Raw genomic sequence first — 21,915 nt, 5'->3', positions numbered from 1 at the left:
CCCGCCCCCTCGCCTCTTCCTGACCGCGGGCCCCATCCCGGCCCGGCCACGAGCGCGGGAAATCGCGCGCTGCTCCCGGCGGGACGAGCCGGGCGCCTCCCGCCTGCTCCGGCCCGGAACTCACGGCACTCGCTGGTCACGCAGGCCGGTGTCGCGGCAGCTGGTAGCTGCCTGGGGCAGCGCCGCACGACACACGCGCGCTCACCTGGTGCCGTTCCCCGCTGCTACGGCGGTGCTCTCGGGAAGCCCAAGGTTTAATGCCGGCGGCTCCTGCTATCGGCGATCCCGCTGCCAAACCCCTGCACGGACATCGTTACCGCCCGACAGCCGCGCTCGGCCTCCGCGAGCGGCTGCCACCGGGGGCGTAACGTTCCTGCCGCCCGAGCCGGGGCCACCCGCTGCCGCGCCCGTCACCGCCCGCCCTCGGCCGCCTCCCTGACCCAGATTTAAAGGGCTCACGGGCGGGCGAGTCCTGCGGCAGCAGTGGCAGATGGCTCTCCGGGAAGCAGGGAGCAGCGTAGGCCGAGGACGCGGCAAACGCAGCCCCACACGCGCGGACTTCCAGTGCCCTGAGCCAGCGGGAGAGCCCCGCTCCACTCCCGGACGGCGCCCGCGGCGAGAGAGGAGGCGGCGCGGTGCACGCCGGGAGCTGTAGTCCGGGGCGGAGGGCACCGCGCGGGGGGCGGGGCGGCGGCCGCGCTTCCCGTGACGGCGGCGGAGCGGAAGTTGCTGGTGCCGCGTCCGCTGCGCGCTGCACGTGCTGCGCGCCGCGCGCCGCTCCCGCCGCTCTGCCCCGCCGCGGGACGAGCAGGAGCAGGACGAGGATGGCGGCGGATCTGCGGTTCCGCCTGGCGGAGCCGCTGCAGCTGGTGGCGCGCAGGAACGAGAAGAGCGGCGTGGAGCTGAGCAGATTCCTGGCGAAGCAGGTGAGAAGCGGGCGGCGCGGGGCTCGGCGGTAGCCCCCCGCGCGTCCGTCCTCCCTCCGTGCGGGCGCGTCTCGCAGGGGCCACTGTGGAGCGGAGGGAGCGTGCCGCCGTCTCCTCCCGGCAGCTTTGTGTGTGCCCGACCCCCCCGGCCGTCCCTGGCTCTCGGGCGGCCAGCGGGAGCTAATCCCCGCTCTTTGCCTCCCCCTCTCTCTGTCTCTCCCTCTCTCTCTCCCCCTGATGCTGTTTCTTGCCTCCCCCGCTCCTTTCAGGGATGCGCGGGTGCAGCCCATGAGGAAGATCCTCATCTGTATCCTGGGACCCTTCCTATTGCGCTTCGGCCCGCAGTTAAAATCTCCGATATCTTCGTGTCCCCTGAGGTGACTCTGGAAGCGTGTTAGTGAGAGTTGGCATTTTGTTACCAAGCACTGAGACAGTAACTAGTCCCTACCCTGATGCTATTTTTCGTGTCTTCTTTAATTACCTTGAAGCAGCATGTGGGATAAAAACAAGCATTGATTTTCTAGGCTTTGCTTTGAGGTTTTTTTTTTAATCACAGTCTCACAGGTTGTAGTGATGCTGGAAACATGATCCTGTAGTCACTTCCATGCTTAGGCTGCCTTAGCTCTGAAAAGCACACCTGCTTTCTAGGAGAGTTAAGGCCGATCTCCTTTCTCCCTCTGAAATGCTTGAAGACATGTAGTACCAGGATGTCAGCACATCAGATGTTGTTTTATTAATATTTTTCATGGTAGAGCTTTTGAAGCCCCTAAGATGTGTACACATTTTGGGGCTCAAAGTCTCTGTTTCTCTTTGAGTGTCTTGGAAATGTCCCAGTTGTTTGAAGATGAAAAGTCTAAAGTATCATATTTTTTCAGAATATTGGCTTTCAGTCTGAGTTGCTGTCTCAGTTATGGTTGGGGAAGACTTTCATACTGGTACTCAAGTTTCCTTGTTGGTAGACAGATGGCTCTTTCTTCTGTTGCCGCAAATCACAGGATCAAAGTAAAATTGACGTGAATATATATTCCTGAGTTGAAGCTAATTGGTGGGAAGCAGTGATGAAGAGTTGCTTTTCGAGAGAGAAACTGCTGAGAAATAGAGGCGGGGATGGTGTGGATGCATGTTGTAGCAGACAGATGGAGCAGTGAACCAGAAGTGAGTCACTGAGATCTGAGATTGGGAAAGAAACTGTTCCCTTTCCCTTTTGGTGACTGTTTGGAGATATGCTTCAGGTTTAAAAGTCTTGCTAGGTGGAAATTGTTAAAGAGTGATTGTATAGAGGGAGTCTGGAACAGCACAATACTTAACAATGACACATCCTTTTGAAAACTGAATTGCTGTTTCCAGGCTTGAAAGCTACAGCTCTAGGATTATTTTAAGCTTGTCTTGCCAGTAAACAAACTCCGTCTCTAAACGTCATACCTGATTTCCTACAAGCTGCTTTGTATCTAACCTAGGAAGCATGCATTCTGGAAATCTAGAGCTCTCTTTGCTGTACAGCTTCGTTATGTCTTTCTGGCAACTTATTCTTCAGTGTTCCATAAAGGAATGAAACTTGCCCACAACTGCTAAGTAAGGAGCAGTCTTTTAAGGTTCATAGTGTGGCACAGTTCATGTGGTCATTGAAGGTTTTGTTCTCTGTGCTTGGGTATGTAATAGAATTAGAGCCCTTTCTGTAAAGTATTTTTATATACCATGAACTCTGCAAAGATACAGCAAATTTCGGTGCTCTTAATGAGGAAGGTGGGATGAAAAGCTCTCTGGACCTGTTTCCCACCTTCACATTTTTGAATAATTTAAGCAAACTGTAGAAACAATGGGTCTCCACAAAGTGGAGTGTGCTTTTGGCTCTGAGTTACCAAAGGTGTGCCAGAAAGTCTTCCTGCATAGAATTCCAAATGTGAATTTTGTGCAAATGTATGTATTTTGGTTCTCTGTGATCATGTAATTTCAGTAGAGAAGTTAATTACTGTGAAGGTTAAAACACTATTAGGAATGGAACTTTAATGCAAAAATACCCTTTCTTGTTTCTGTCCTTTGCATCTACCACTGTGCTTATATGGAAAGATATGTATCAAAAAATCTAACCCCTTTGGATATTTCTTCTCTTTACTCTATGCAACCATCCTAAGTGGACAGGAGATCTTGAGCACACCATTCTTGATTTTCCTTTTTAATGTCTTGGTGGTTTAGCTTGGCATCCTTCATTTTGCATTTCATTTTTCTATGTAGCAGTGAAAGTTGTCTTAATAATAATTCCAAGCTTTTCTTTAGAGTCCTTCAGGCTTAGCATTTGATGTTGAAAAGTGCCTTTATTCCTTTATATTAATAAGTGTAGGAAAAATGAGGTAACCTAGTGGTCTTAAATTCACACAGCTACCCATTGTCTGCCAGAAAAATGTCTTGGTGCTCTGGCAACTAAGGCAGAGGTTTTTTCATACTGAAATATGGCTTCAACATTTTATTTGAAAGATTAGTTAGACTTTGCATCATGTAGCATTAGAAATAAGGGAAGGTATGTTGCACTTTGGCTTCCATCTTGGGCTGTATTGTCATCTCCTTCTGCTAGTTTTTGAAGTGCTGTGATTTTTGGGACACTGTGTGTTAATGATACAAAGTCAACCAGAAACTTCTTGCTTTCATCCTCTCTTGTGCGGGAGAGATCTGTCTGACTCTGTCAGAGATGTGTTGAAGGAGGTTTAGGAAGTTCCAGCTTGTGCTCCCTGTGAGACTGCTTATCACCCCTGCTTTTTTTTTTTTTTCCCCTTGAACTGCATAGGTTATAGGAAGAGTGCAGGCTCGTGTTTTGGTTTATTTTGCTGAACTGAACAGCTGCCAAAAAGAGTGGTGCTGCTCTGTTTTCTTTTAGCCTCTTCCCAAGGCCAAGCCACACATTTGTGTTGCTTCTCTTATCTTGAGCCCAGTAAGCCTGCTGATTTGGAAAATACATTCAACTTTCCCACCCAGTGTAGGACTTCATAAGAAAGATTAGTTTGGATCATCTTGCTGAATTGATTGCTGCACAGTCATACAGTGGTAGAGCTGTTGTGTGGTGGAACAGAGACAACAACATGAGTTCCTGTGTTGGAGGGGAAGAAAGATTTCCCATGTGTGGCCCTTATGCCCTCCTACTCTTTAGAAGTATCCCACTGTTAAATCTGTGTCTGGTGTAACCTGTGAGTCATGAGCAGAAGTGTGGATTTCATGTGGGACCACATTGCTCATTGCTGTGATCCATTAGTTTATGAATTTAGGGTTTGGATTAAGCTGGGTGTTATTAAAGATTTCTGTACCTTGTGTGCACGGAGCAAATGTACTGTGCGGGTTGGGAAGGAGATGCTCATCCTGCTGCTAGAGCAGCACCTGGGATCATGTCTGACTCCAGGTCTCAATCCTAGCTGTATCTGCTTCGTGTGTCTCATTAATAATAGAGACAGTGTGTGTATGTGCTCTGTGTTTGGAGGCACAGTCTTTTGTGATGCTTTCTTAAAGCAGCTGCTTGGAACCACATGTGCAGATTTACTATCCCAGGCTTGAACACTTCCAGATCAGCTGTCTATTGCTATTGGTTGAGAAAGCTGGTGTTTCACAAAGCCGTGTTTAGTTAAAAAAACCCCTCTGACAGTATTCTGCTTTTCCATAAAATTTTTAATTTAGACTCTGAAATCAGATAGACAGTCTCTTGGTAGAATGAGAATGTTGCCACTGTGATTTCTGAACAGCTTTATATGTCCTAAGGGTACTGCACAAAATGATTAAAAACCTGCTTCCTCTCACAAAATTGCTAATGGCATGAATTTGTTGTACCATAGACATGTAAATACAGAATTTACTGAATCAGTCACATTATTTACTGTTTTATTGTTAATTGGCTTTATTCAGATATTCAGAGCTCTGGTTAGTAAATTAAGCACCCTGTTGTGCCTTGTTTGGGTAGCCAAAGATGTAATTGATTTGAAAACTGGAGGTACTTTTTATTTTTTCCAGTGGAGTTTATTTCTGGTTCTTTTGAGCCATTCTGCCTTTGAACAACTTACCAGTCATTTTGCCACTCAAAATCTGCTTCCCTGTAATGAACAGGGCCTCACTCCATTTTAAAAATTATTTTTTGTGCTGGTGTGATAGATGAGAGGAAGATAAACTTATGTCTTCTAAAAGCAAACAAAAGGCCTGTAAGAAACTGCTTGCAATTAATATGATGGGTTTGATCTTTGTAGTGTATATACCTCAGTTTCCCTGGCTTTTTATGCTGTATGGGGGTGAATGTCTATTCAAATTCAGGAGACCAAGGAACAGGTTTGCATGCGATCTAGGAGGGTGTGGACAGTGGTAGAGCCTTAGGAGGTCATCCTTTCAGAGGACCACTGCACTCTTGTAACGATGAAACCATCCCATCTGTGAGACCAGGAACAGGTTTTACCCGAGTAACAAAAGCCTAGGAGAAGCAGAAATTGGCTGCATGTGGTGCTGAAGCAAAAAAGTACCTGAATTACAGAATACTTCTGGCTAAGGGTTCACTCAATAAGGGAGGGAAGCGTGGAGCATCCGAGTTAAGAGCAAAACCGCTATAGTGCAAATTCATAATCCTGATTTCCAAAATTACTTATGCTGCATTATATGTTAAGCATCATGGAAATGGAGAGATGCTTGGGTAGTAACATAACCTCAAAGACCAGAGAAATTTAAGGGTAAGACACAAGAAATGGGTTGTTACAAAGTTAAGAGGGTTGGGGGGAGTAGGTGGGGTAGATGTGAGGGTAAGGTGTGTTGGTTTGGTTTTTTTCTTTCTTCTAACAGATAGCGAATATGTTTTCCTTGTATTTTAAAGCACTGAATGACCATTTTTGTGTAACAGCATAAAAAGAAAAAGATTCTCAACTTCAAAATTGCAGATACGAGCTGCTTCTTGTTAAGACCATTGCTCGCTATAATCCCTGTCAGAGCTATGAAAATAAGGCTGTGATCATGACTGATCAAATGCTTCTTTTTTGTAAAGAGAGAGTGACCATGAAGCAACATAAATTTAAGAACTCAAATTCTTAAATGTTTTGTGGCTCTCATGAAACCAAGCTGTTAAGGTCAATGGAAATTCTAGGCAGAAAGATGTATTAGTTGTTATAACATTTTCCTAATCTTTTTCTTAAAAAAACCATACTGTAAATTGTTTGCTTTATCTTTCAGTTGTAAAGTATGATTTAGGATTTTGGGACTACTTTGTAATTCCTATTTAGTGTGTCATTCTGCATCTTACTCTTTCTCTTTTTTTTTTAAGGAATTTTTTTTTTATACAGAGAACTGTGTCAATTGAGTACTTGCTTTGGGATTTTGGACTCCCTTCTGGTTTTGAACTATTTGTTCCTGTAAAATTCACTCTGACTTCTGCATGAATAGTTCTGAAGTTGAAAGTCAAAATCATTTTCCATTTAACCTGTTCTTACTTCCCATTCCTTTAGGTTTGGACTCAGCAGGATCGCCAGTGCATCCTCAATACTTTAGCACAGTTATTGCTGGATAAAGAATGTACTGTATTGATCGGCCGTCAAGTTCGGCCCATCCTGCTGGATTTGTTGGAAAGAAATGCAGAAGCTATTAAAGCTGGTGGCCAGATTAACCATGATCGGCATGAAAGGCTGTGTGTAGCAATGAGCAAGCTGGTTGCTGACCACCCTGATGTTTTGCCGTGAGTAATGAGATGTCAGTGTTTGAACGTAGGAAGTGTTACAACCCCCAGAGACAAGGGTAACTCAGGTTCTTGTTAATAGATCCCTTGGGGCAGATTAGAGAGAAGTACACAGACCGACTGATGTTTTTATATATATGCATGTGCTGTTTATTTTAGAACAATTTGGTTGCAATGGAAAGGAGATAAGTAGCTGTTTTGGTTATTATCTGTAGAAATACAGCAATATATAAGCTTAAAAAATGTCACAGTTTCAGTGGCCGTTGGTCCAAGCAATGGTCAAAGTGTTGATCCATCGGGGGATGGAGGAAGCCCATGAAACATAAAATTTGTTGGGTTGATAAACACTCAGGTTCAGGTGGGAATGCCCAGGTACCCACCCTGGCAGGGCAGAGTTGTACACTGTGGATCATGCCCAGTTCTCTGGTGGAAGTTCCTAAAAGTGAGTCTGGGGGTACTTCGGGGCTCTTTGATTTATGACTCCTCCTAAGACATGACAGCTGCCTCTAATGTAGTTCAGCCAGTTATGCCCCATCAGAAGGGATGAAAACCTTCAGGCCCATGTGAATGTCCTGGCACTTTCCCCTACGGGAGCTTTTGCACCTGAGCCAGTTGTGTAAGGGAGGACATTGTCATGATAAAAAGCATTATCCCACTTTGCAGGATTTGCTTTTTAGCAGCCTCTTCCCGACATAGCCCAAACCCCAGCTCGTAGCCCCAGGCAGTGGATGCTCACCCCCCTCTGCCCCTGGGCTGTCACCCTGCACATCCTCAGCAAAGCACTGCTGCTTTTGCAAATGTACAATTATTTGAGACGTTAACCATTAGCATTGCAGTTAACATTTCATCCAGGCAGTATGTGCTTGTTAATGTTCCCTGGTGAAGAGAGGTGATGTCAAGATTTGAATAGTCTCCCACAATAACAGATGTGTTTTGAATGGAAAGAATTATTTAGTAAATACAAGTCTCAAACACAGTTTATTTTAGTTGAATCGTGTTGTAAGATACAATGTGGCTTTCATCTGTGATGTACAGGAAAGCAAAACAGCTGCCCTGAAAATAGTTCACAACCAAAATCTCTGACTTTAATATTAGACCTCTAGGCCGCTAGAATATAAAGGTACATAAGTAGGAATCAGTCTTACTTTTTCAGTAAGCAAGAACAATCAAAGAGTTTTCACCAAAGGCAGTACTGTTTCCCCTTGATAATTAAGTAATGATTTCTAATAAGATTAAGTGTCTGTTGTCAGCTGATTGCTGAAGTGGTTGTCTTTCCCACGAGTGAATAAAATTAATTATAGGCCTTAGTTCTTAGTAATGTCAGTTACTGTCCTAGGACCTGTGCCCTGACATTTTTATTAGTGTCTGGTTTTCCTTCTTCTGACTCACATGTCTGTGTTCCATCTCTTTCTCTCTCTCTCTTCTAAAGATTTGCTTTAAGATACTTTAAAACTACGTCACCGGTTTTCCAGAGGCTTTTCCTGGAGAGCTCAGATGCAAACACAGTCCGATATGGGCGCAGACGAATGAAGTTACGAGACCTCATGGAGGCAGCCTACAGATTTTTACAAAAGGAGCAGTCAGTGTTCCGGGAGCTATGGGACTGGAGTGTGTGTGTTCCACTCCTAAGGAGTCATGACACTTTAGTCCGTTGGTAAGTAACATCTATTCAAATGAGGAAGATGTGGAGGTTTTATCTGTGTCTTGAGTTCTAATCAACAGTGTTCACATGCCATAGAAAGCATCTTCAAATAATACCAGAAATCCCTACCAATGGTATCTGTACTTGTACTTCTTAACTGACCTTTTGAAATCTATCGTGATCTATCACAAAGTGAATTTTAGGCTAGTAGTGTTTAAACTATGGTCTAGAGAATCTTTCCAAATAACTTCAGTTTGCCCAAGTTGGTTCTTTTTTCAATTGTTTGTATATAGATTTCTCAGGGGCTGTAAAACTTGGCTTATTTAAGCTGCACTTCGTATTGGCCTTGTTACAGGCTTCATGTGGGAATTTGGTCCAATGTTTGATGTTAGGCTTCTGCCTGCAGGGCTTCAACCTGATCACATGCTCTACCTTATTTATGTCAGTGGTAGTATTGATAGTGCCTTTTATTTTTAAAAAGATCTCTAATAGTGTTCACTTTTTAAAACATAAATTCAGAATTGTGTTAGTAACACATATTTTAAGTAAGGTGTATGATTTAGGAAGGGCAGAACCAAGAGTGTTTTCAAATCATTTATGAAGCTCTTCAAAATTACAGGCTTAGTCTCAGAAAAAGAGAGATTACTTGTAATTCATTGACTAGATTTGTTTTACCTGGTGTTCAGCCAATAGTCTTAAGTAAGTGAATGAGCTGACTTTCAAACTTTTGTCCTGAAACAGTCTTCTTCTGCCCACTCTTCCTTCCCCCCCACCACGCTCATAGAACAAAACTTTGTTCTTGGAAATTAAAACCAGTGTTACAATAAATGAAAACTGGTTTATGATTTATATTAAATATTCCTTTGTTGCAAGACAGCTTTATGTAGTCATGACTTGGGAGTTGTTGGCTTTTTTAGGCACTCAGAATTGATTTCATTGCATTAGGTTTACTTTAGAAATAGCATGAAATGCAAGTGTGGAAGGAAAATGGTAGGAGAAAAAAAACTGGGCAAAGATGACCTCAATTCCTTGTCTCGTATGTTAACTTCCATTTACTTGGGAAAGTGCATTCCGTTATTACATTTCTGCTGATAATTCAGTTCTTCAGAGAAATGTTAGCTAATTGGTGTATAAATTAAAACTGCCATGACAGAATTGCTTTCCTCAGTTCTGAGATATTTGTCTAATCTGAAAGGATGTTAAGCATAGTGCTAAAATAATTTCTATGAATAAAGTTTTCTGCACGTTTTTCCAAACTTAATGTTTTGGTATGCAATTGACAGTTGTCAAACTACATTTCTTAAGACTGTTTTGACATATTTTATTCTAAATACAATTTTTAGGTATACTTCAAACTGTCTTGCGCTGGTTACATGCATGAATGATGAGCATAAATTATCTTTCCTGAAGAAAATATTCAATCCTGAGGAGCTGATACATTTCAGACTAAAGTAAGAACTTTTAAAATCATGAACACTATTTGTTTTTCTTGATGGCTTTCAGCTGAGTTAATAAACATGGCTTTCACAGGTTGCTAGAAGAATCTCAGCTGCAGAATGTGGAAAAAGCCCTAGTTTTGGCTAATCCAGACTCCTCGTTTTGGCAAAAGGAGAAGGAACCGCACTATGCACAAGGACACATTGTGTCAGGCGACCTCTCTGCACACGTAGTAGCTGTCTGTGGCATTGTGCTGCCTAGACTACAGCATGTTTCTGAAGAGCAGGTATGTAATCCACGGATAAATCAGTACATTTTGGTTTAGGAATTTCTAAGTACAGTGAACTGACTTTATTTCCTGATTAGATGGCATTGAGATACTATGGGTAATGTGTGTATCTTTCTCAGTGTGTGCTGTAAACTAGTGTTGCATAATACACACACCACAAAGAAGCTCTGCAGTGGAGTGAAGCAGTGAAGGAACAATAGTGCTGTTCACTTTACCTTCATGTAGCAGTTTGTAGAAACATATTACAAAAGAATATTCAGCCTTACATAGTAACTCCAATCTCAGGGTGATAATCCATAGCTGACTAAAGCCAGGATCTAGGACAGATGCTTCTACCTGCATGACTTAGGGTTTTTTTGTGCTATATAGGCATCTTATATGTAGCCTTTCTCCAAACATATGCTCAGTTCTTCTATGAAAAAAAAAAAAGGCTGCTACTTAAACTTTTCTGGAAGGCAGAGAAAGGGGAAAGGAAGTGAACAAGAATTTACTGTCACCACTTGAGAAAGTGTAATGCAGACTATAGTGCCTTAGAGTTTTGGGAAGCCCGTCGAAGGCTAAATGTATTTAAACAAACAGTATTTAACCTTTTTTCTTTTTAATTGCTATTCAACTTAAACTCTCCAGATCCCTCTTTGTAGCTACAGCCAGTATTCCTGACTGTTTTTCTCCTTTAGGTAGCAGTTTTAGCTCTTAGCTGAGTTTTTTGTTTAATTTTGTAATAGTGATCTACAACGGGACAAAGAAATGAATGAAGACTACTAGTGTCTAGAATTGTTTGAGTAGCAGAAGCAAGGAAAGAGGATTTTTCCTCCAGATTCCTCTTCCCCTCCCCTCTCCGCCCCCCCCCCCCCATTTTTCTCCCCGCTTCTGTTTTTGAATTCACTGTTTTCTAGCCTTTTGGGATTTTTTTATGGGATTGAGAGTGGTTTGAAACTTGCTGTAGGAGAGGAAACTGTAGAGCTGTTTAAGAAGATTCTTACTCCCATGGCAGCATCACAGCTGTTGCAGCTGTGCTGAAGCCAGGCCATGCAGTAAACTGGATTACTGAAAGAATACTCATTATCTATGAGGGAGGAGAGAACTTCCCTGAAAGGAATGCTTTTATTTTTTTAATAGCCACAGGTATTTCACTGATCTGGTCTACAGTGTAGTTCCAGTTACAATAGGGAGGTTCCAGTGACAGCTTAGGAGGTCTGATGAAGATGTAGGAGCAAACTGTGAGGGGAAGCAGGTTCTCTTGTTTCCAGAGAAGTACATCAAGCTATATGTGAAAAAAGGTCAGACTTAAATACAAGACACTCATTTTAATGCTGTGATTTCTTTCCTCTGAGCCTTTTGGCACAAAGCACTATTTTTTGTGCCATATATTGATATGACTGTAAGAGTCTAAATATTTGGAGACTATCTGTAGCATTGATTAATTGCCATTCAATAAACTGCATTCATTTAATTTTGAATAAAATGAAAATGTTATTGAATATACCTTTTTTTTTTTTTTTCATTCACTGAGTTTAATGATCTTGTACTTTGGCCTCTACAAAAAGAAGTAAATACTCATATTCATTCATTTAATATTCATATTTGCATCATTTGAATGCAACTGCTATTTGATTTGTTCTGTGATTTGGACCCATTCTGATGACTGAATTTCACTTACATTGCAAATTGTATTTGATTGACATGAGTTATGACTGAATAGTTACTATGCCTGTACTGACAACTTGGTGTGAATTCCCCTTAGGATCAAATTGTATGTATACTTTTCATTAAGTGTTTCACCTATAATAGGGTTTGGATTAAATCTATTTTAATACCTGTCAATAAATACAACTTTAGATTCCCTTATTTTATTTGATATGCAGATCTGCAGGCCAAAATTTTTCTTGTTAGACTCACTTTCCTAATTGTTCTATGTTGTACAACTGTAAGAAAAGCAAATTCAGTGTAGTAACCCAAATTTTATGTTTGAACAGGAAAATAACACCAACAGTTTTGTTTTGGTTGAATCTGCCTTCACAAATCTTCAAAACCTTGCTATTGCTGTAGCGTATCAGACTCCTGTTTTATTAGAAGGACCAATAGGATGTGGCAAAACCTCTTTAATTGAATATTTAGCAGCTGTTACGGGAAGAGCAAAACCTCCTCATATTTTGAAAGTTCAGCTTGGAGATCAAACTGATAGTAAGGTAACTGATGGATTTGTTTTATGGTTGGATCATGAGACATAACTTTTACTTAAAGCATGGACTTAATTTTCTAATAATATAATGTTTTCACTCAAGGACCCTACACTCCCCAACTCATTAGTACTGGTCTTACTATTGATGAGAATGAATAAATAAACAAACAAGAAAAATAGCAGTTATTTTCCAGTAGGTTTTAAATTCTTTGCATAATTGTGCTGAACCTGTGTCATCCAAATTATATTTTATCAGGGCTTTTTTTTAATGTGGAAGAGCTCTATTGATGTTTTTTTTAAATATAAAAAAAATTGATTGGTATTGGAAAAAGCAGGATTCTGGTGCCAAAGGTTGTATGAACACTTTTATTTCAGTTTAAGTGAGCTAATGTCAGTTTAATCTGATGCCTTTTTTTTGCGATAAAGGTGAGATAAAGTCAGATACTGGAATGTTGAGGTGACTTGCAGTTACATATTAATGATTAAGCTCTATCTGTAGGTATTTCATGTACTTCTTGTTTTGCATATAGAATTTTGGAGCTTGAGTTGATTTATGTTGTTTGGCACGATTTATTTTTAGTTTTCAAGGGTGGTTAGTATCCACAAGAAGTTATTAGAAGGTTTTTATTAGCATGCATGAGCACCTTGTTTGCTTGCATGGAACACCTGGTTTCACCATCTCACAACTGTTTCGTCTCATATACGAGACTTAAGACAATCATATTTAAGAAAAAGTGATGAAGTTCAAGGTATAAAATATGTAGTAGTAAAATCATAAACTCAATTTTTTAAGCAATGCTTAAATATTGAAGTGTCAATTTGAGAGAAAAGCAAAGCTTTGACTGGATTTTACCTTTGAATAACTTGCTTTATAGTTCCTTTTACTACCTTAGTCACAGACTTTTTGAAAGCATGAAATAAAGTTCAGTGTGACCCTAGACCCCAGTCTTCTGTGTTACTTTAGGTCCCTTGTAAATTAGGATGGCACAGCTCCTAAATCCACTTCCAATTACCTGGCTTGTTTTAATTATTATGATTCAGTTAAATTGCCACTGGAGGCGGGGGGAAACCTTTCTTCTTAATTAGAAAAAGTGCAATGCTGGGCAGAGATTGCCAGACAGATCGTTTAGTGAGGTGGAGGCTGAATGTCACTTATGTCCCAACTTTGGTCCTATTTGCCCTCCTTTTCTCTGGGGATGTGGTGCCCGGTCTCTGATGTGCCAATGGTTTCTGTCACAGACGCTGCTGGGCATGTATCGATGCACAGATGTACCAGGGGAGTTTGTGTGGCAGCCTGGGACCTTGACTCAAGCTGTGACCAAAGGTCACTGGATACTTCTGGAGGATATTGATTATGCTCCTCTGGATGTGGTATGTACCTTTATGTTTGTTTTAAAGTACTGGTCTTTATGCCCGTGGTGGCAGTTTTGGGAGTCTAATCACCAGGGTTTTGTAGCAGCACGCTGAAAATGCTGCTGCTTTAGAAGGGCTTGGAAAGAATTCATGTCTGTTCGCATATTTGCACACGTCATTAGTTTTTGTCTTTGTTACAGAGTAGTCATGACCCTGCCACTAATGCCAGATTTCACTCTGGAGACTGAAATTGACACTGATAATGAGCTGATAATGTGTCTATTTAATAATGTTTTGGTGTTTGAAACCAAATGTGGTCCTGAACACTGCAGAATATTGTCAATGTATGAGGCTGGTGCTGTTAATAAGATTTTCTTTTTGGTGTTTTGTTGTGTGGGGCTTTTTTTTCCTTCCACATCTTTTCCTACACATTTCTTACATATTAAAAATGTGCTGTTGCACTAAGCATTATAAGGTCTAAGATTTCCTGGTTTTTGGCTCCAGAACAACTAGTTAGTCAGTCATCCTTGCCTCTTGAAGTAATGGCTACTGAAAACAAGTCATTTGCAAGAATGGTGTGATAGAGATGCTTTGCTGCGTAGGCTTGCTGGACATTCTGCTGGTGGTTTCCTTTCATATCTGTTCCATAAAGCATCCTTTGTGTGACTGAATAACCTGTCAGTTTGTTTATTAGGTTCTAGGCTTCTGATATTAGAAATAGAAGATAAGAAAGCAAATGAATACTGCTTGTATGTACAGACAGTTCACTGCTAGGGGGTCGTGCACTTGTTTGCTTCTGTGGACTCAACTCATTGCACTCATGATAAGCATACCCTGAACAGTATCCTGCATTCATCAAATCCCTTTCTTCAGGTCCTCCCTGCAGGCATCCTGTCTGCTCCATATCAAAGGATCTCTGTGTGCCTCCCTCTGTGCTGAGCAGTCGGTGTGGTCATACCTCCCTTCTTTCTTCCACCACCATTACTGTCCTTCTCTGGGAAAGGGTAGATTTTTTAAATAGACCCCAGGCTCTCCTGGGGGTAGCAGTGTATACACTGGAAAAGGTTGATGTTTGAGAATGACGTCTTTGAGATACAGGTCATCTTTCTTTGGGCAGATAAAGAAAATAAAGCTTCTGGTGTGGAAGTGTCTAATAAGTCATTTGATAATTTAAAAATAAATAGTTTTGGTTTGGACTTGCAGTGTAAAGGCTGTTATTCCATTCTCTTATCATTAAATTTGAATACAGGAGAAAAAAGGGTAAGTAAACATTACACCTATGACTTCCACTGCTGATTAAAATTGCTGGGGACTCTGCAATTCCTGTTGGCATCACTTGGAAGTGCAATCTATGGGAATGGCAGTTGCTGGCAACGGAATGGTGCTCCGTGGCATTGCTCCAGCATCTCAAGTGTGAAATGAGTGTGGATGGTTGTGCTGTCTGTTAGTGCCATCAAAAAAAATTTTTTTTTTTTCTTTCCAGATCTCTGTGCTGATTCCTCTTTTGGAGAAAAGAGAGTTACTGATTCCTGGTCGTGGTGACTGTTTAAAAGTAGCACCAGGATTCCAATTTTTTGCAACCAGAAGGTAGGTTTGTGAACTTAAATGAGATTGAGAGCATGGGTATCCTATTTTTAAGTCCAAGGTACTTTTAAGTGCAAGATACTTGTGTAGGAGTATTTTAGCAATTTCCAATTAACAAGCAATAGAAGCTGTTTTCAAATCTTTTATAGTTTATTTCAAAGCCTTTAACATATTTTCCTGCTTTTGTCTTTCTTCTGTAAATTAGTTCTTTTCTTCTGATCTATTTTTTCTGGAATTGAGTCTTTTGTATTCAACTCTTTTGGTTGCCTCATTTCCTAATAATTTTTATTTCTGAAGGCATGGCTGTAATGGTTTAACCTCAGTCAGCAACTAAGCACCATACAGGCGCTCACTCACTCCCCTGCAACAGGATGGCGGAGAGAGCTGGAAGAGTAAAAGTGGGAAAAATCTTGGGTTGAGATAGAATTTAGGTAAAGCAAAAGGTTTCCACACAAACAGAGACAAACGCCGTCTCTGAGCATCCTCACCCTTCCTTCTTCCCACAGCTTTATATGCTAAGCATGATCCCATCTGATATGGAATATCCTTGTGGTCAGTTGGGATCAGCTGTCCTGGCTGTGTCCCTTCCCAGCTGCTTGTGTACCCTCTATGCTGGGGCAGGGTGAGAAGCAGAAAAGGGTTTGAATCTGTGGAAGCCCTGCTCAGGAGTAACTAAGACATCCCTGGATTATCGGTTTTGTTTTGGTCACAAATGCAAAACACAGCCCCATACCAGCTATTATGAAGAAATTTAACTCTATCCCAGCCAAAGCTAGCACATCAGTGAACAGTTTGTATAGCAGCAAATTATAGTCTTCATTGGGCTAGTTAGAGTAGTTTCCCTAAATCTGTTGAGTTTACAGCTGGGAAATAGTATTTAACAATTGAAACCAAACACAATACAACAAAGAAGAAAAAACCAGCAAAAACCCACCAGAAAACAAAAGCCAAACCACAACCCCAAATCTAATATTTTGCATGTGCAAGGCTACTTCCACAGTAGGTAAAAAACCACATGGCTGAATAGTTATTGCTGCAGTAAAAGAACAAAGGGAATGAAATGTATGATGGCAAGAGCTGAGTCTGGAGGATGAGGAAGAATAATCATAAACCAATGTGGAGGGGACAAGCTAGAGATGCTTTTCCTGCATCTCTGCAGTAAGAGCACAGATCCTTTAAGATACTTCACAGGCCACTTCTGTCAGGTTTCTCTCTTTACAAAGGGTTCCATATGTTGCTTCTGATAGACAGCCGACAGTAAGTTAAGTCTTTCAGAAAAAGAATTCCTGTGGAGATTTTGCATTATAGGAAGAAAAACACTGTGATAATAGGCAATTCAGAAAGTGTGGTTAGGCAGGGTAGGGTACATCACAGTACAGTGACAGTGTCGTTCATGCCTGCTGCATTATGCTGTAGCAGCTCTATGTAACGTGTTCTTTGATGCACAGAAATGCACTGAAAATGCTGAATTCTTCAGCCACGCTCAACATGCTGTGTTTCTTCATGTTGTTTTGATTTAGGATATTCAGCTGTGGTGGAGGTTGGTACAGGCAGCAAAGCAGCCGTGCTGCTCTTCTGGACAAATACTGGACCAAAATACATCTGGATAACATGAGCAAAGGAGAACTCAAGGAGGTATGGGGTGTGTTGCTCCATTGTGGCATGTGAATAATTGTTTCAACCTAGGGTAATAAATGTTTTTCAGTAGTTAATTGAATCCTTATTTTTATCTTCAAGTTCCACAATAGGCCCTTAAAATTTCAGCTTTATGCTGCCAATTTTGAAGTAAACAGGCAGTTTGTCAGGAAAATTTGAAGTGAATTGAACAAAGATTCCTGGAACTTGCCTTGACAGACACAATTCTGTGTGGGTCTTTGAATCAAGTTTGTGTGGGTCTAAGAATCAAGTTACTTTGCCACTTATTAGCCCACAGAAACTTGAAAGCAGAGAGAAATAGCAAAAAAGAAAATTGAGCTCACTCTAATTATAAGCTTTGAGTTGAAAAATAGTTGGTCAGTTATCAATTAAAAATAATTGCTTCTATTAACATCTTTCTTTTGTTAGCATCTCTGGGAAGTGTTTGCTTTGTGTAGCTCTTAAGAAGATTAAAGCAGCCTAAGGCTCATATGAAAATAGAATTCTCTGGAGATTCTCCGTGTGATACAGAGCTCAAAATAGGATCTGGTCCTACAAGACCCTCAGTTAAGAGAAAAGGTAGTGAATAGTGTCTAGCAGAAGAGTTGAGGAGACAGTTCTGAGTTTTCTAGAATGAAGAAGACAGTTTTTTCAGTAGAATTTATTCACTCATTTGGACTCATTCAGCAGCCAGCACTAGGTCACTAGGTGGCCTTAAATATCTGTGTGGTTTTTTTTCCTTTCTTGTCATTTGTCAGCTAATTGTTAGGAATGGGGCAAGAACAATTATCAAAACCTTATGAGGAAACAAAACTTGAGGGCTAGATATGTTGCTTACCACTAGATTCTCTTTATTATTTTTCTGCAACTTTAAAGCTTAAGTCACGAAAATGTATAGATTAAGCACTAAGATTCAGTAGTAGTAAAGTAGAAGAGACAATGTTCGAGAACACCGACCTGCTTGCCTTGAAAACAGACTCATGTTCTTCTTGTTAATCTTAAAAGTCAGTCTGGCAGGTTAGGACCAGTTTTCCTGGCCTATGTCTGTGAAAAGTAATTTTGGGAAGCAATATTTTGGTTGGCAACTTTAGTGGAGATAACTGAGCTGAAAGGAAACTACAGAAGGAGATTATCCCTTAAAGTGCCTTTGTCAGCACAGTGAAAAGACAATTTGAACGCTCAAATGAATTTAGTCATAAAAAGAAGGGTGGGAGATAAGGACTTCTGTAATCAGCTGTAAAGTTGTGTGGTCATGGTTTGGCTTCAGATAGGATTGAATGTACTTTCCGTTCTTCCTGTAGGTATTTGTATTTGTGTGAATGTATTAAATGAATTGGAGTAGAGTTGAGTTGGCAAAGTTCATTTTTGACATCAAAATCAGTATCATAGTAGTCATGATAACTTCTGTTTTCTTCAGATCAGACACTGCAAGGGAGCAGTTTCATGTAGCTTGCTAGCTAAAGTATCTGTTGAAGCATCTCCTGGTAAAAACTGGGGTTGGTTTCTTTCCAGTGCAGGTGGGATTTTTGTTTTGTTGTTTCGTTTCATTTTTTTCTTTTTTGTTTCTTCTTTCAGGTCCTCCAAAGGAGATACCCCAGCCTTGCTCTTGTGACAGATCACTTGCTAGAAATTTTCATGGACCTTGCGGGAGACAAGTATCAGTCACCAGAAAACTGTGCTGCTGGCTCCAGTCACACATCAGAAGCAGCATCAGAATCTAGATCAGAACATAAGAAACCAAATCTGGAAGGACGAGAACTATCTCTAAGGTTGTCTTTTCTTACATGTTTATTGGAAGTCAGCTAGCTACAGAGATAGAAGGGTTTATTTTTGTTATTTTTCTTAATTTTTTAAAAATAATTGTAAAAGCTTGAATAATTAAATGGGAATTTTGCAAAAACTGGGAAAATACATTTTTTGTTTTAAAATAATGATCAATATATCATTTAAAGAAACTCATTCTGGATTATTTAAACTTCCTATTTGCTGTACTTCCTTTTTGGTGGATGTGGGGGAACGTGTAGGTTTTGTCATATGCAGTGCTTAGTTGGTATCAGGCCATATGAATTTATTCTTAATTATTGTTAACACGAGATATCAGTACTAAGTAAAAACTGGAAGGTGCTGTATAATGTTCTCTCAGTAGCTAGAAGATAATGTTTTCAGCAACTGAGTATATTATCTAAATTGTTTCATACTGAACATTCTCAGCATTATAACTTAAGGCGACTGAAAATAACTGTATCTGTAATGTACTGTGAATTTCAGAAATTCTGTGATGAAATGCAGCTTGATGCTGAATTATTTCTTCCTCTCCTACCAAATGTCAGTTCTACTCATCTGGAATTTCTGTAACCAGTAGTGCTTTGTGAATTAGTTAGTAAATACTAGGTGTGGGTAGTACCTAATATTTTTGTGGAGCATAAGAACATTGTTTTTTTCTAGAACAAAGTTTCCTTTTCTTGCCTTTTGGAAGATCTTGTTGTTGATAAGGAATCTGTATCTTGAAAAAATGAGGGGTTTATACTTTTCTGGATTCTTTAACACCTTTCAGTTTCATTGTTGCATTATGATTTAGTGGAGTATGTATTACCTGCTTATAAGCAACATTGGTCTTTGTGCTCAGCTATTCCTCAGAGTTATCAACCTCTTTGTGTCTTCCCATGTACAATTTTCACAACAACTACACGTGCAGCTGCCAGAAGATGGTGTCATGGCCTAAGCTGAACATGAAAGAAGGTGATGTGTATTTTGGCATGTTTGTACCAAATCTTTTTGGTTTTTCTTTTTAGAGACCTACTGAATTGGTGCAGCAGGATTGCTTACAACTTTGACAGTAACTCTTCAACCACAGCAGTGAATATTTTTCAGGAGGTGCGGTAAGACTTGATCTAGAAATTGATTACCCAAATTCTAGCATTGTCTCACAAAATACTCTCTTTGGGAATGTGAGATGGGAATTTTTTGGGGTTTGTTTGAAGCAATTGGACTGTGGTTGGAATGTTTGTGATAATCTCTAATCAGAAGCTCTTGTTGCTACTAGGAAAGTTGCTTGCAGTAAGGTGATGAGAGACTTTACTGCTGTCATACAAACAGCATGGTGCATATAATTTTAACTGATACAAGCTGGGATTGCATATGACTGAGACCTTTCTTTGTCTTCTAACATGGGGCTGCGTTTCTACTTCCCTGTTGATCAGTCTACAGTCTAGGTTGGGAATTTTTTGGGTGTGCATCAGTCAGAGGCAATTTTGAGATGTTGCTTCCTTCTCCATTTTGGTCCATTCATCTAAAAAAAGCTTTTGTGACTGGGCATTGAAAAGTTTTTGCTTTTGGTAGAAACCCACTACATTACAGAGTTTAGAAGTCCTTGTTACATCTTTTTGAACTCTGTTGTTTGACTTGATCTGAGGACAGTGAAATAGTTTTATTTGCAATGGTTGGATTGGATTTGGGTTCGTTTCTATTAAGATGGTGCTTGTCAGATAAAATCATACAAAACTAGTGTTCAACAAGTTGGTTTTCGCCTTGACAGGCACTGGACTGTTTCACAGCCATGTTGTCCAACCAAGGGAGCAGACAGAAAATGGCAAAAGTTATTGGAAGTTACCTAAACATTTCAAAAAAAAAGGTATGTTGAGCTATAATTAACATAATCTTTATTGGTAGTGTTCTGTATTATATAGCTTGCAATTATTCTGTAACATGTTATGCTATTTTTTATTTAAAATTATGCCCACCTCTCTGTCCCAAACAGATTTTTTGCGCTCTGTTCCATCCCAGGATCTGTTTTTCTCCTATTTTATATTCAGCTGCTTTTTTTTTTTTTTTTTTTTTAATCTGAGGGTTCCAGGGAACCTGTTTTAGAGCAAATGGCCTCATGATGCAAAAGGATTGCACAACTGCCTAAGCACACGATATCACTAGATGCACAGGGTAGTAAAGAATGTGGTTTTTTCTTAGGTGGTTTACAGTGCATGTTAATCATTTAAACAGAGAGATCAGAGGGAAACGTGATCTTTACTGCTACTTGTTCTGTACTCACTGATTACAAAATAAGCTGCCTCTCTGGAGCTCTATAAATGACAGAATTAAACTAAATCATTTCTTTGTCAACTATTTCTGACTGTAGAAGTCTGCAAATCAAATTCCCTCCTGTAAGCTGACAGATGGATCCCTGAAACTTCTGTGGGTTTTTCTCTTGGTCCTTCTTTGCATTATTTCATTACAGGAGTGTATTATTCCCTGCAAGTGGCAAAATACCCTTCTTTACACAAAGGGGTTTTTTTAAGGGAGGTTGTTTGTTTATTGTTAAAATAACAGTTCAAGTTTATGTAGTTGAACTTACCATGGAAGTAGGTGAAGTAGAAATAGAGTGGCAAAGACTATTATGAAGTTATTAAGCTGAAAGTTGCTTGTACAGATAAAAACACTTCTGAGGTCCTTCACTGTTTTAGGTCATGTGTATTTAAAACCTGAAAAATCTAGAATTTTACCATTAAAAATTAGCTTGCTGCAAAGTAATGCTGGTAGCATAGTGTGGGTGTTCTTAGTGTGATGTAAGCAGCATTAGTATTGGAAATGTTGATGCTTTTTTCACAGGTGGAGTTCTTCTGTGAACTCTATAAACCAGAAATTTCAATAAGGGAACAAGAAGTCTCTGTCGGAAGAGTGCATCTTGTGAAGAAGCAGAACCAGGCTCTCACTGTACAGAGGTAAAATATCTTGTAGTTTCCATGTGAATTGAAATGTTTTGTGGTGGAGTAGAATAGACTGCAAGTCACAGGGTTAAGGAAAATGTGAATTGGGTATTCTCACCCTAATGAAAGGAATGTGAGAGCTCTTTCCCTTGCGATCTTAGTTTTACCTTGTGTATCTTTAAGAGTTGTCTGCATTGCGCTTCTGGCAGATAAAGCCGTAGAGATTTTCAGCTTCTTTGAACTAGAGTGTCTTCAAAGCAGTGTGGAGCCACAGCAGTTACAAAATGATTTTGATGGATCTGCCTTTGTAAAGGGAGATTTTTGTAGTATGTGTTGCTAACTCCATTGGCCAGGAAGTTACTTGGAAACCCTGAATTTTTAGGTTGTATCTTGAGAAAAGTAAGTATCTTAGAAGGATATCTTAGAACTATTTCTTTTCAGACCTATATTAAAAAAAAATCCTAAATCAAACCCCTCCACTAAAAAA

At 40.4% G+C, this 21,915-nt stretch overlaps 2 protein-coding genes across 4 annotated transcripts in view; one reads left to right on the top strand and one right to left on the bottom strand.

Moving 5' to 3' along the window:
* Positions 1-639, bottom strand: part of CASP8AP2 (caspase 8 associated protein 2) — a 21,306-nt gene extending 20,667 nt beyond the window's left edge. For both annotated transcript variants that reach the window (XM_042016516.1, XM_042016517.1), the window contains exon 1: positions 206-639. The gene's annotated coding sequence lies outside the window, so the exon portion shown is untranslated. The remainder of the gene's footprint in view (positions 1-205) is intronic.
* A 91-nt stretch (positions 640-730) lies between these two features.
* The window catches only part of MDN1 (midasin AAA ATPase 1), a 94,766-nt gene continuing 73,581 nt past the window's right edge, over positions 731-21,915 (top strand). For both annotated transcript variants that reach the window (XM_042016514.1, XM_042016513.1), the window contains exons 1-13: positions 731-926; positions 6,380-6,606; positions 8,036-8,260; positions 9,592-9,699; positions 9,779-9,971; positions 11,951-12,163; positions 13,396-13,527; positions 14,993-15,096; positions 16,614-16,728; positions 18,304-18,497; positions 19,521-19,602; positions 20,264-20,359; positions 21,331-21,443. In XM_042016514.1, coding sequence (XP_041872448.1) covers positions 825-926; positions 6,380-6,606; positions 8,036-8,260; positions 9,592-9,699; positions 9,779-9,971; positions 11,951-12,163; positions 13,396-13,527; positions 14,993-15,096; positions 16,614-16,728; positions 18,304-18,497; positions 19,521-19,602; positions 20,264-20,359; positions 21,331-21,443 — 1,904 coding nt within the window. In that variant the 5' untranslated portion in view covers positions 731-824. The remainder of the gene's footprint in view (positions 927-6,379; positions 6,607-8,035; positions 8,261-9,591; positions 9,700-9,778; positions 9,972-11,950; positions 12,164-13,395; positions 13,528-14,992; positions 15,097-16,613; positions 16,729-18,303; positions 18,498-19,520; positions 19,603-20,263; positions 20,360-21,330; positions 21,444-21,915) is intronic.

The sequence above is a fragment of the Corvus kubaryi genome, unplaced genomic scaffold (genome assembly GCF_017639235.1).
Source record: "Corvus kubaryi isolate FWS band 111438036 unplaced genomic scaffold, C.kubaryi_AGA036_p1.0 split3-73, whole genome shotgun sequence".
In the NCBI taxonomy this organism is placed as follows: Eukaryota; Metazoa; Chordata; class Aves; order Passeriformes; family Corvidae; genus Corvus; species Corvus kubaryi.
The sequence above is the reverse complement of the archived record's forward strand: the minus strand, read 5'-3'. Positions and strand labels throughout refer to the sequence as shown.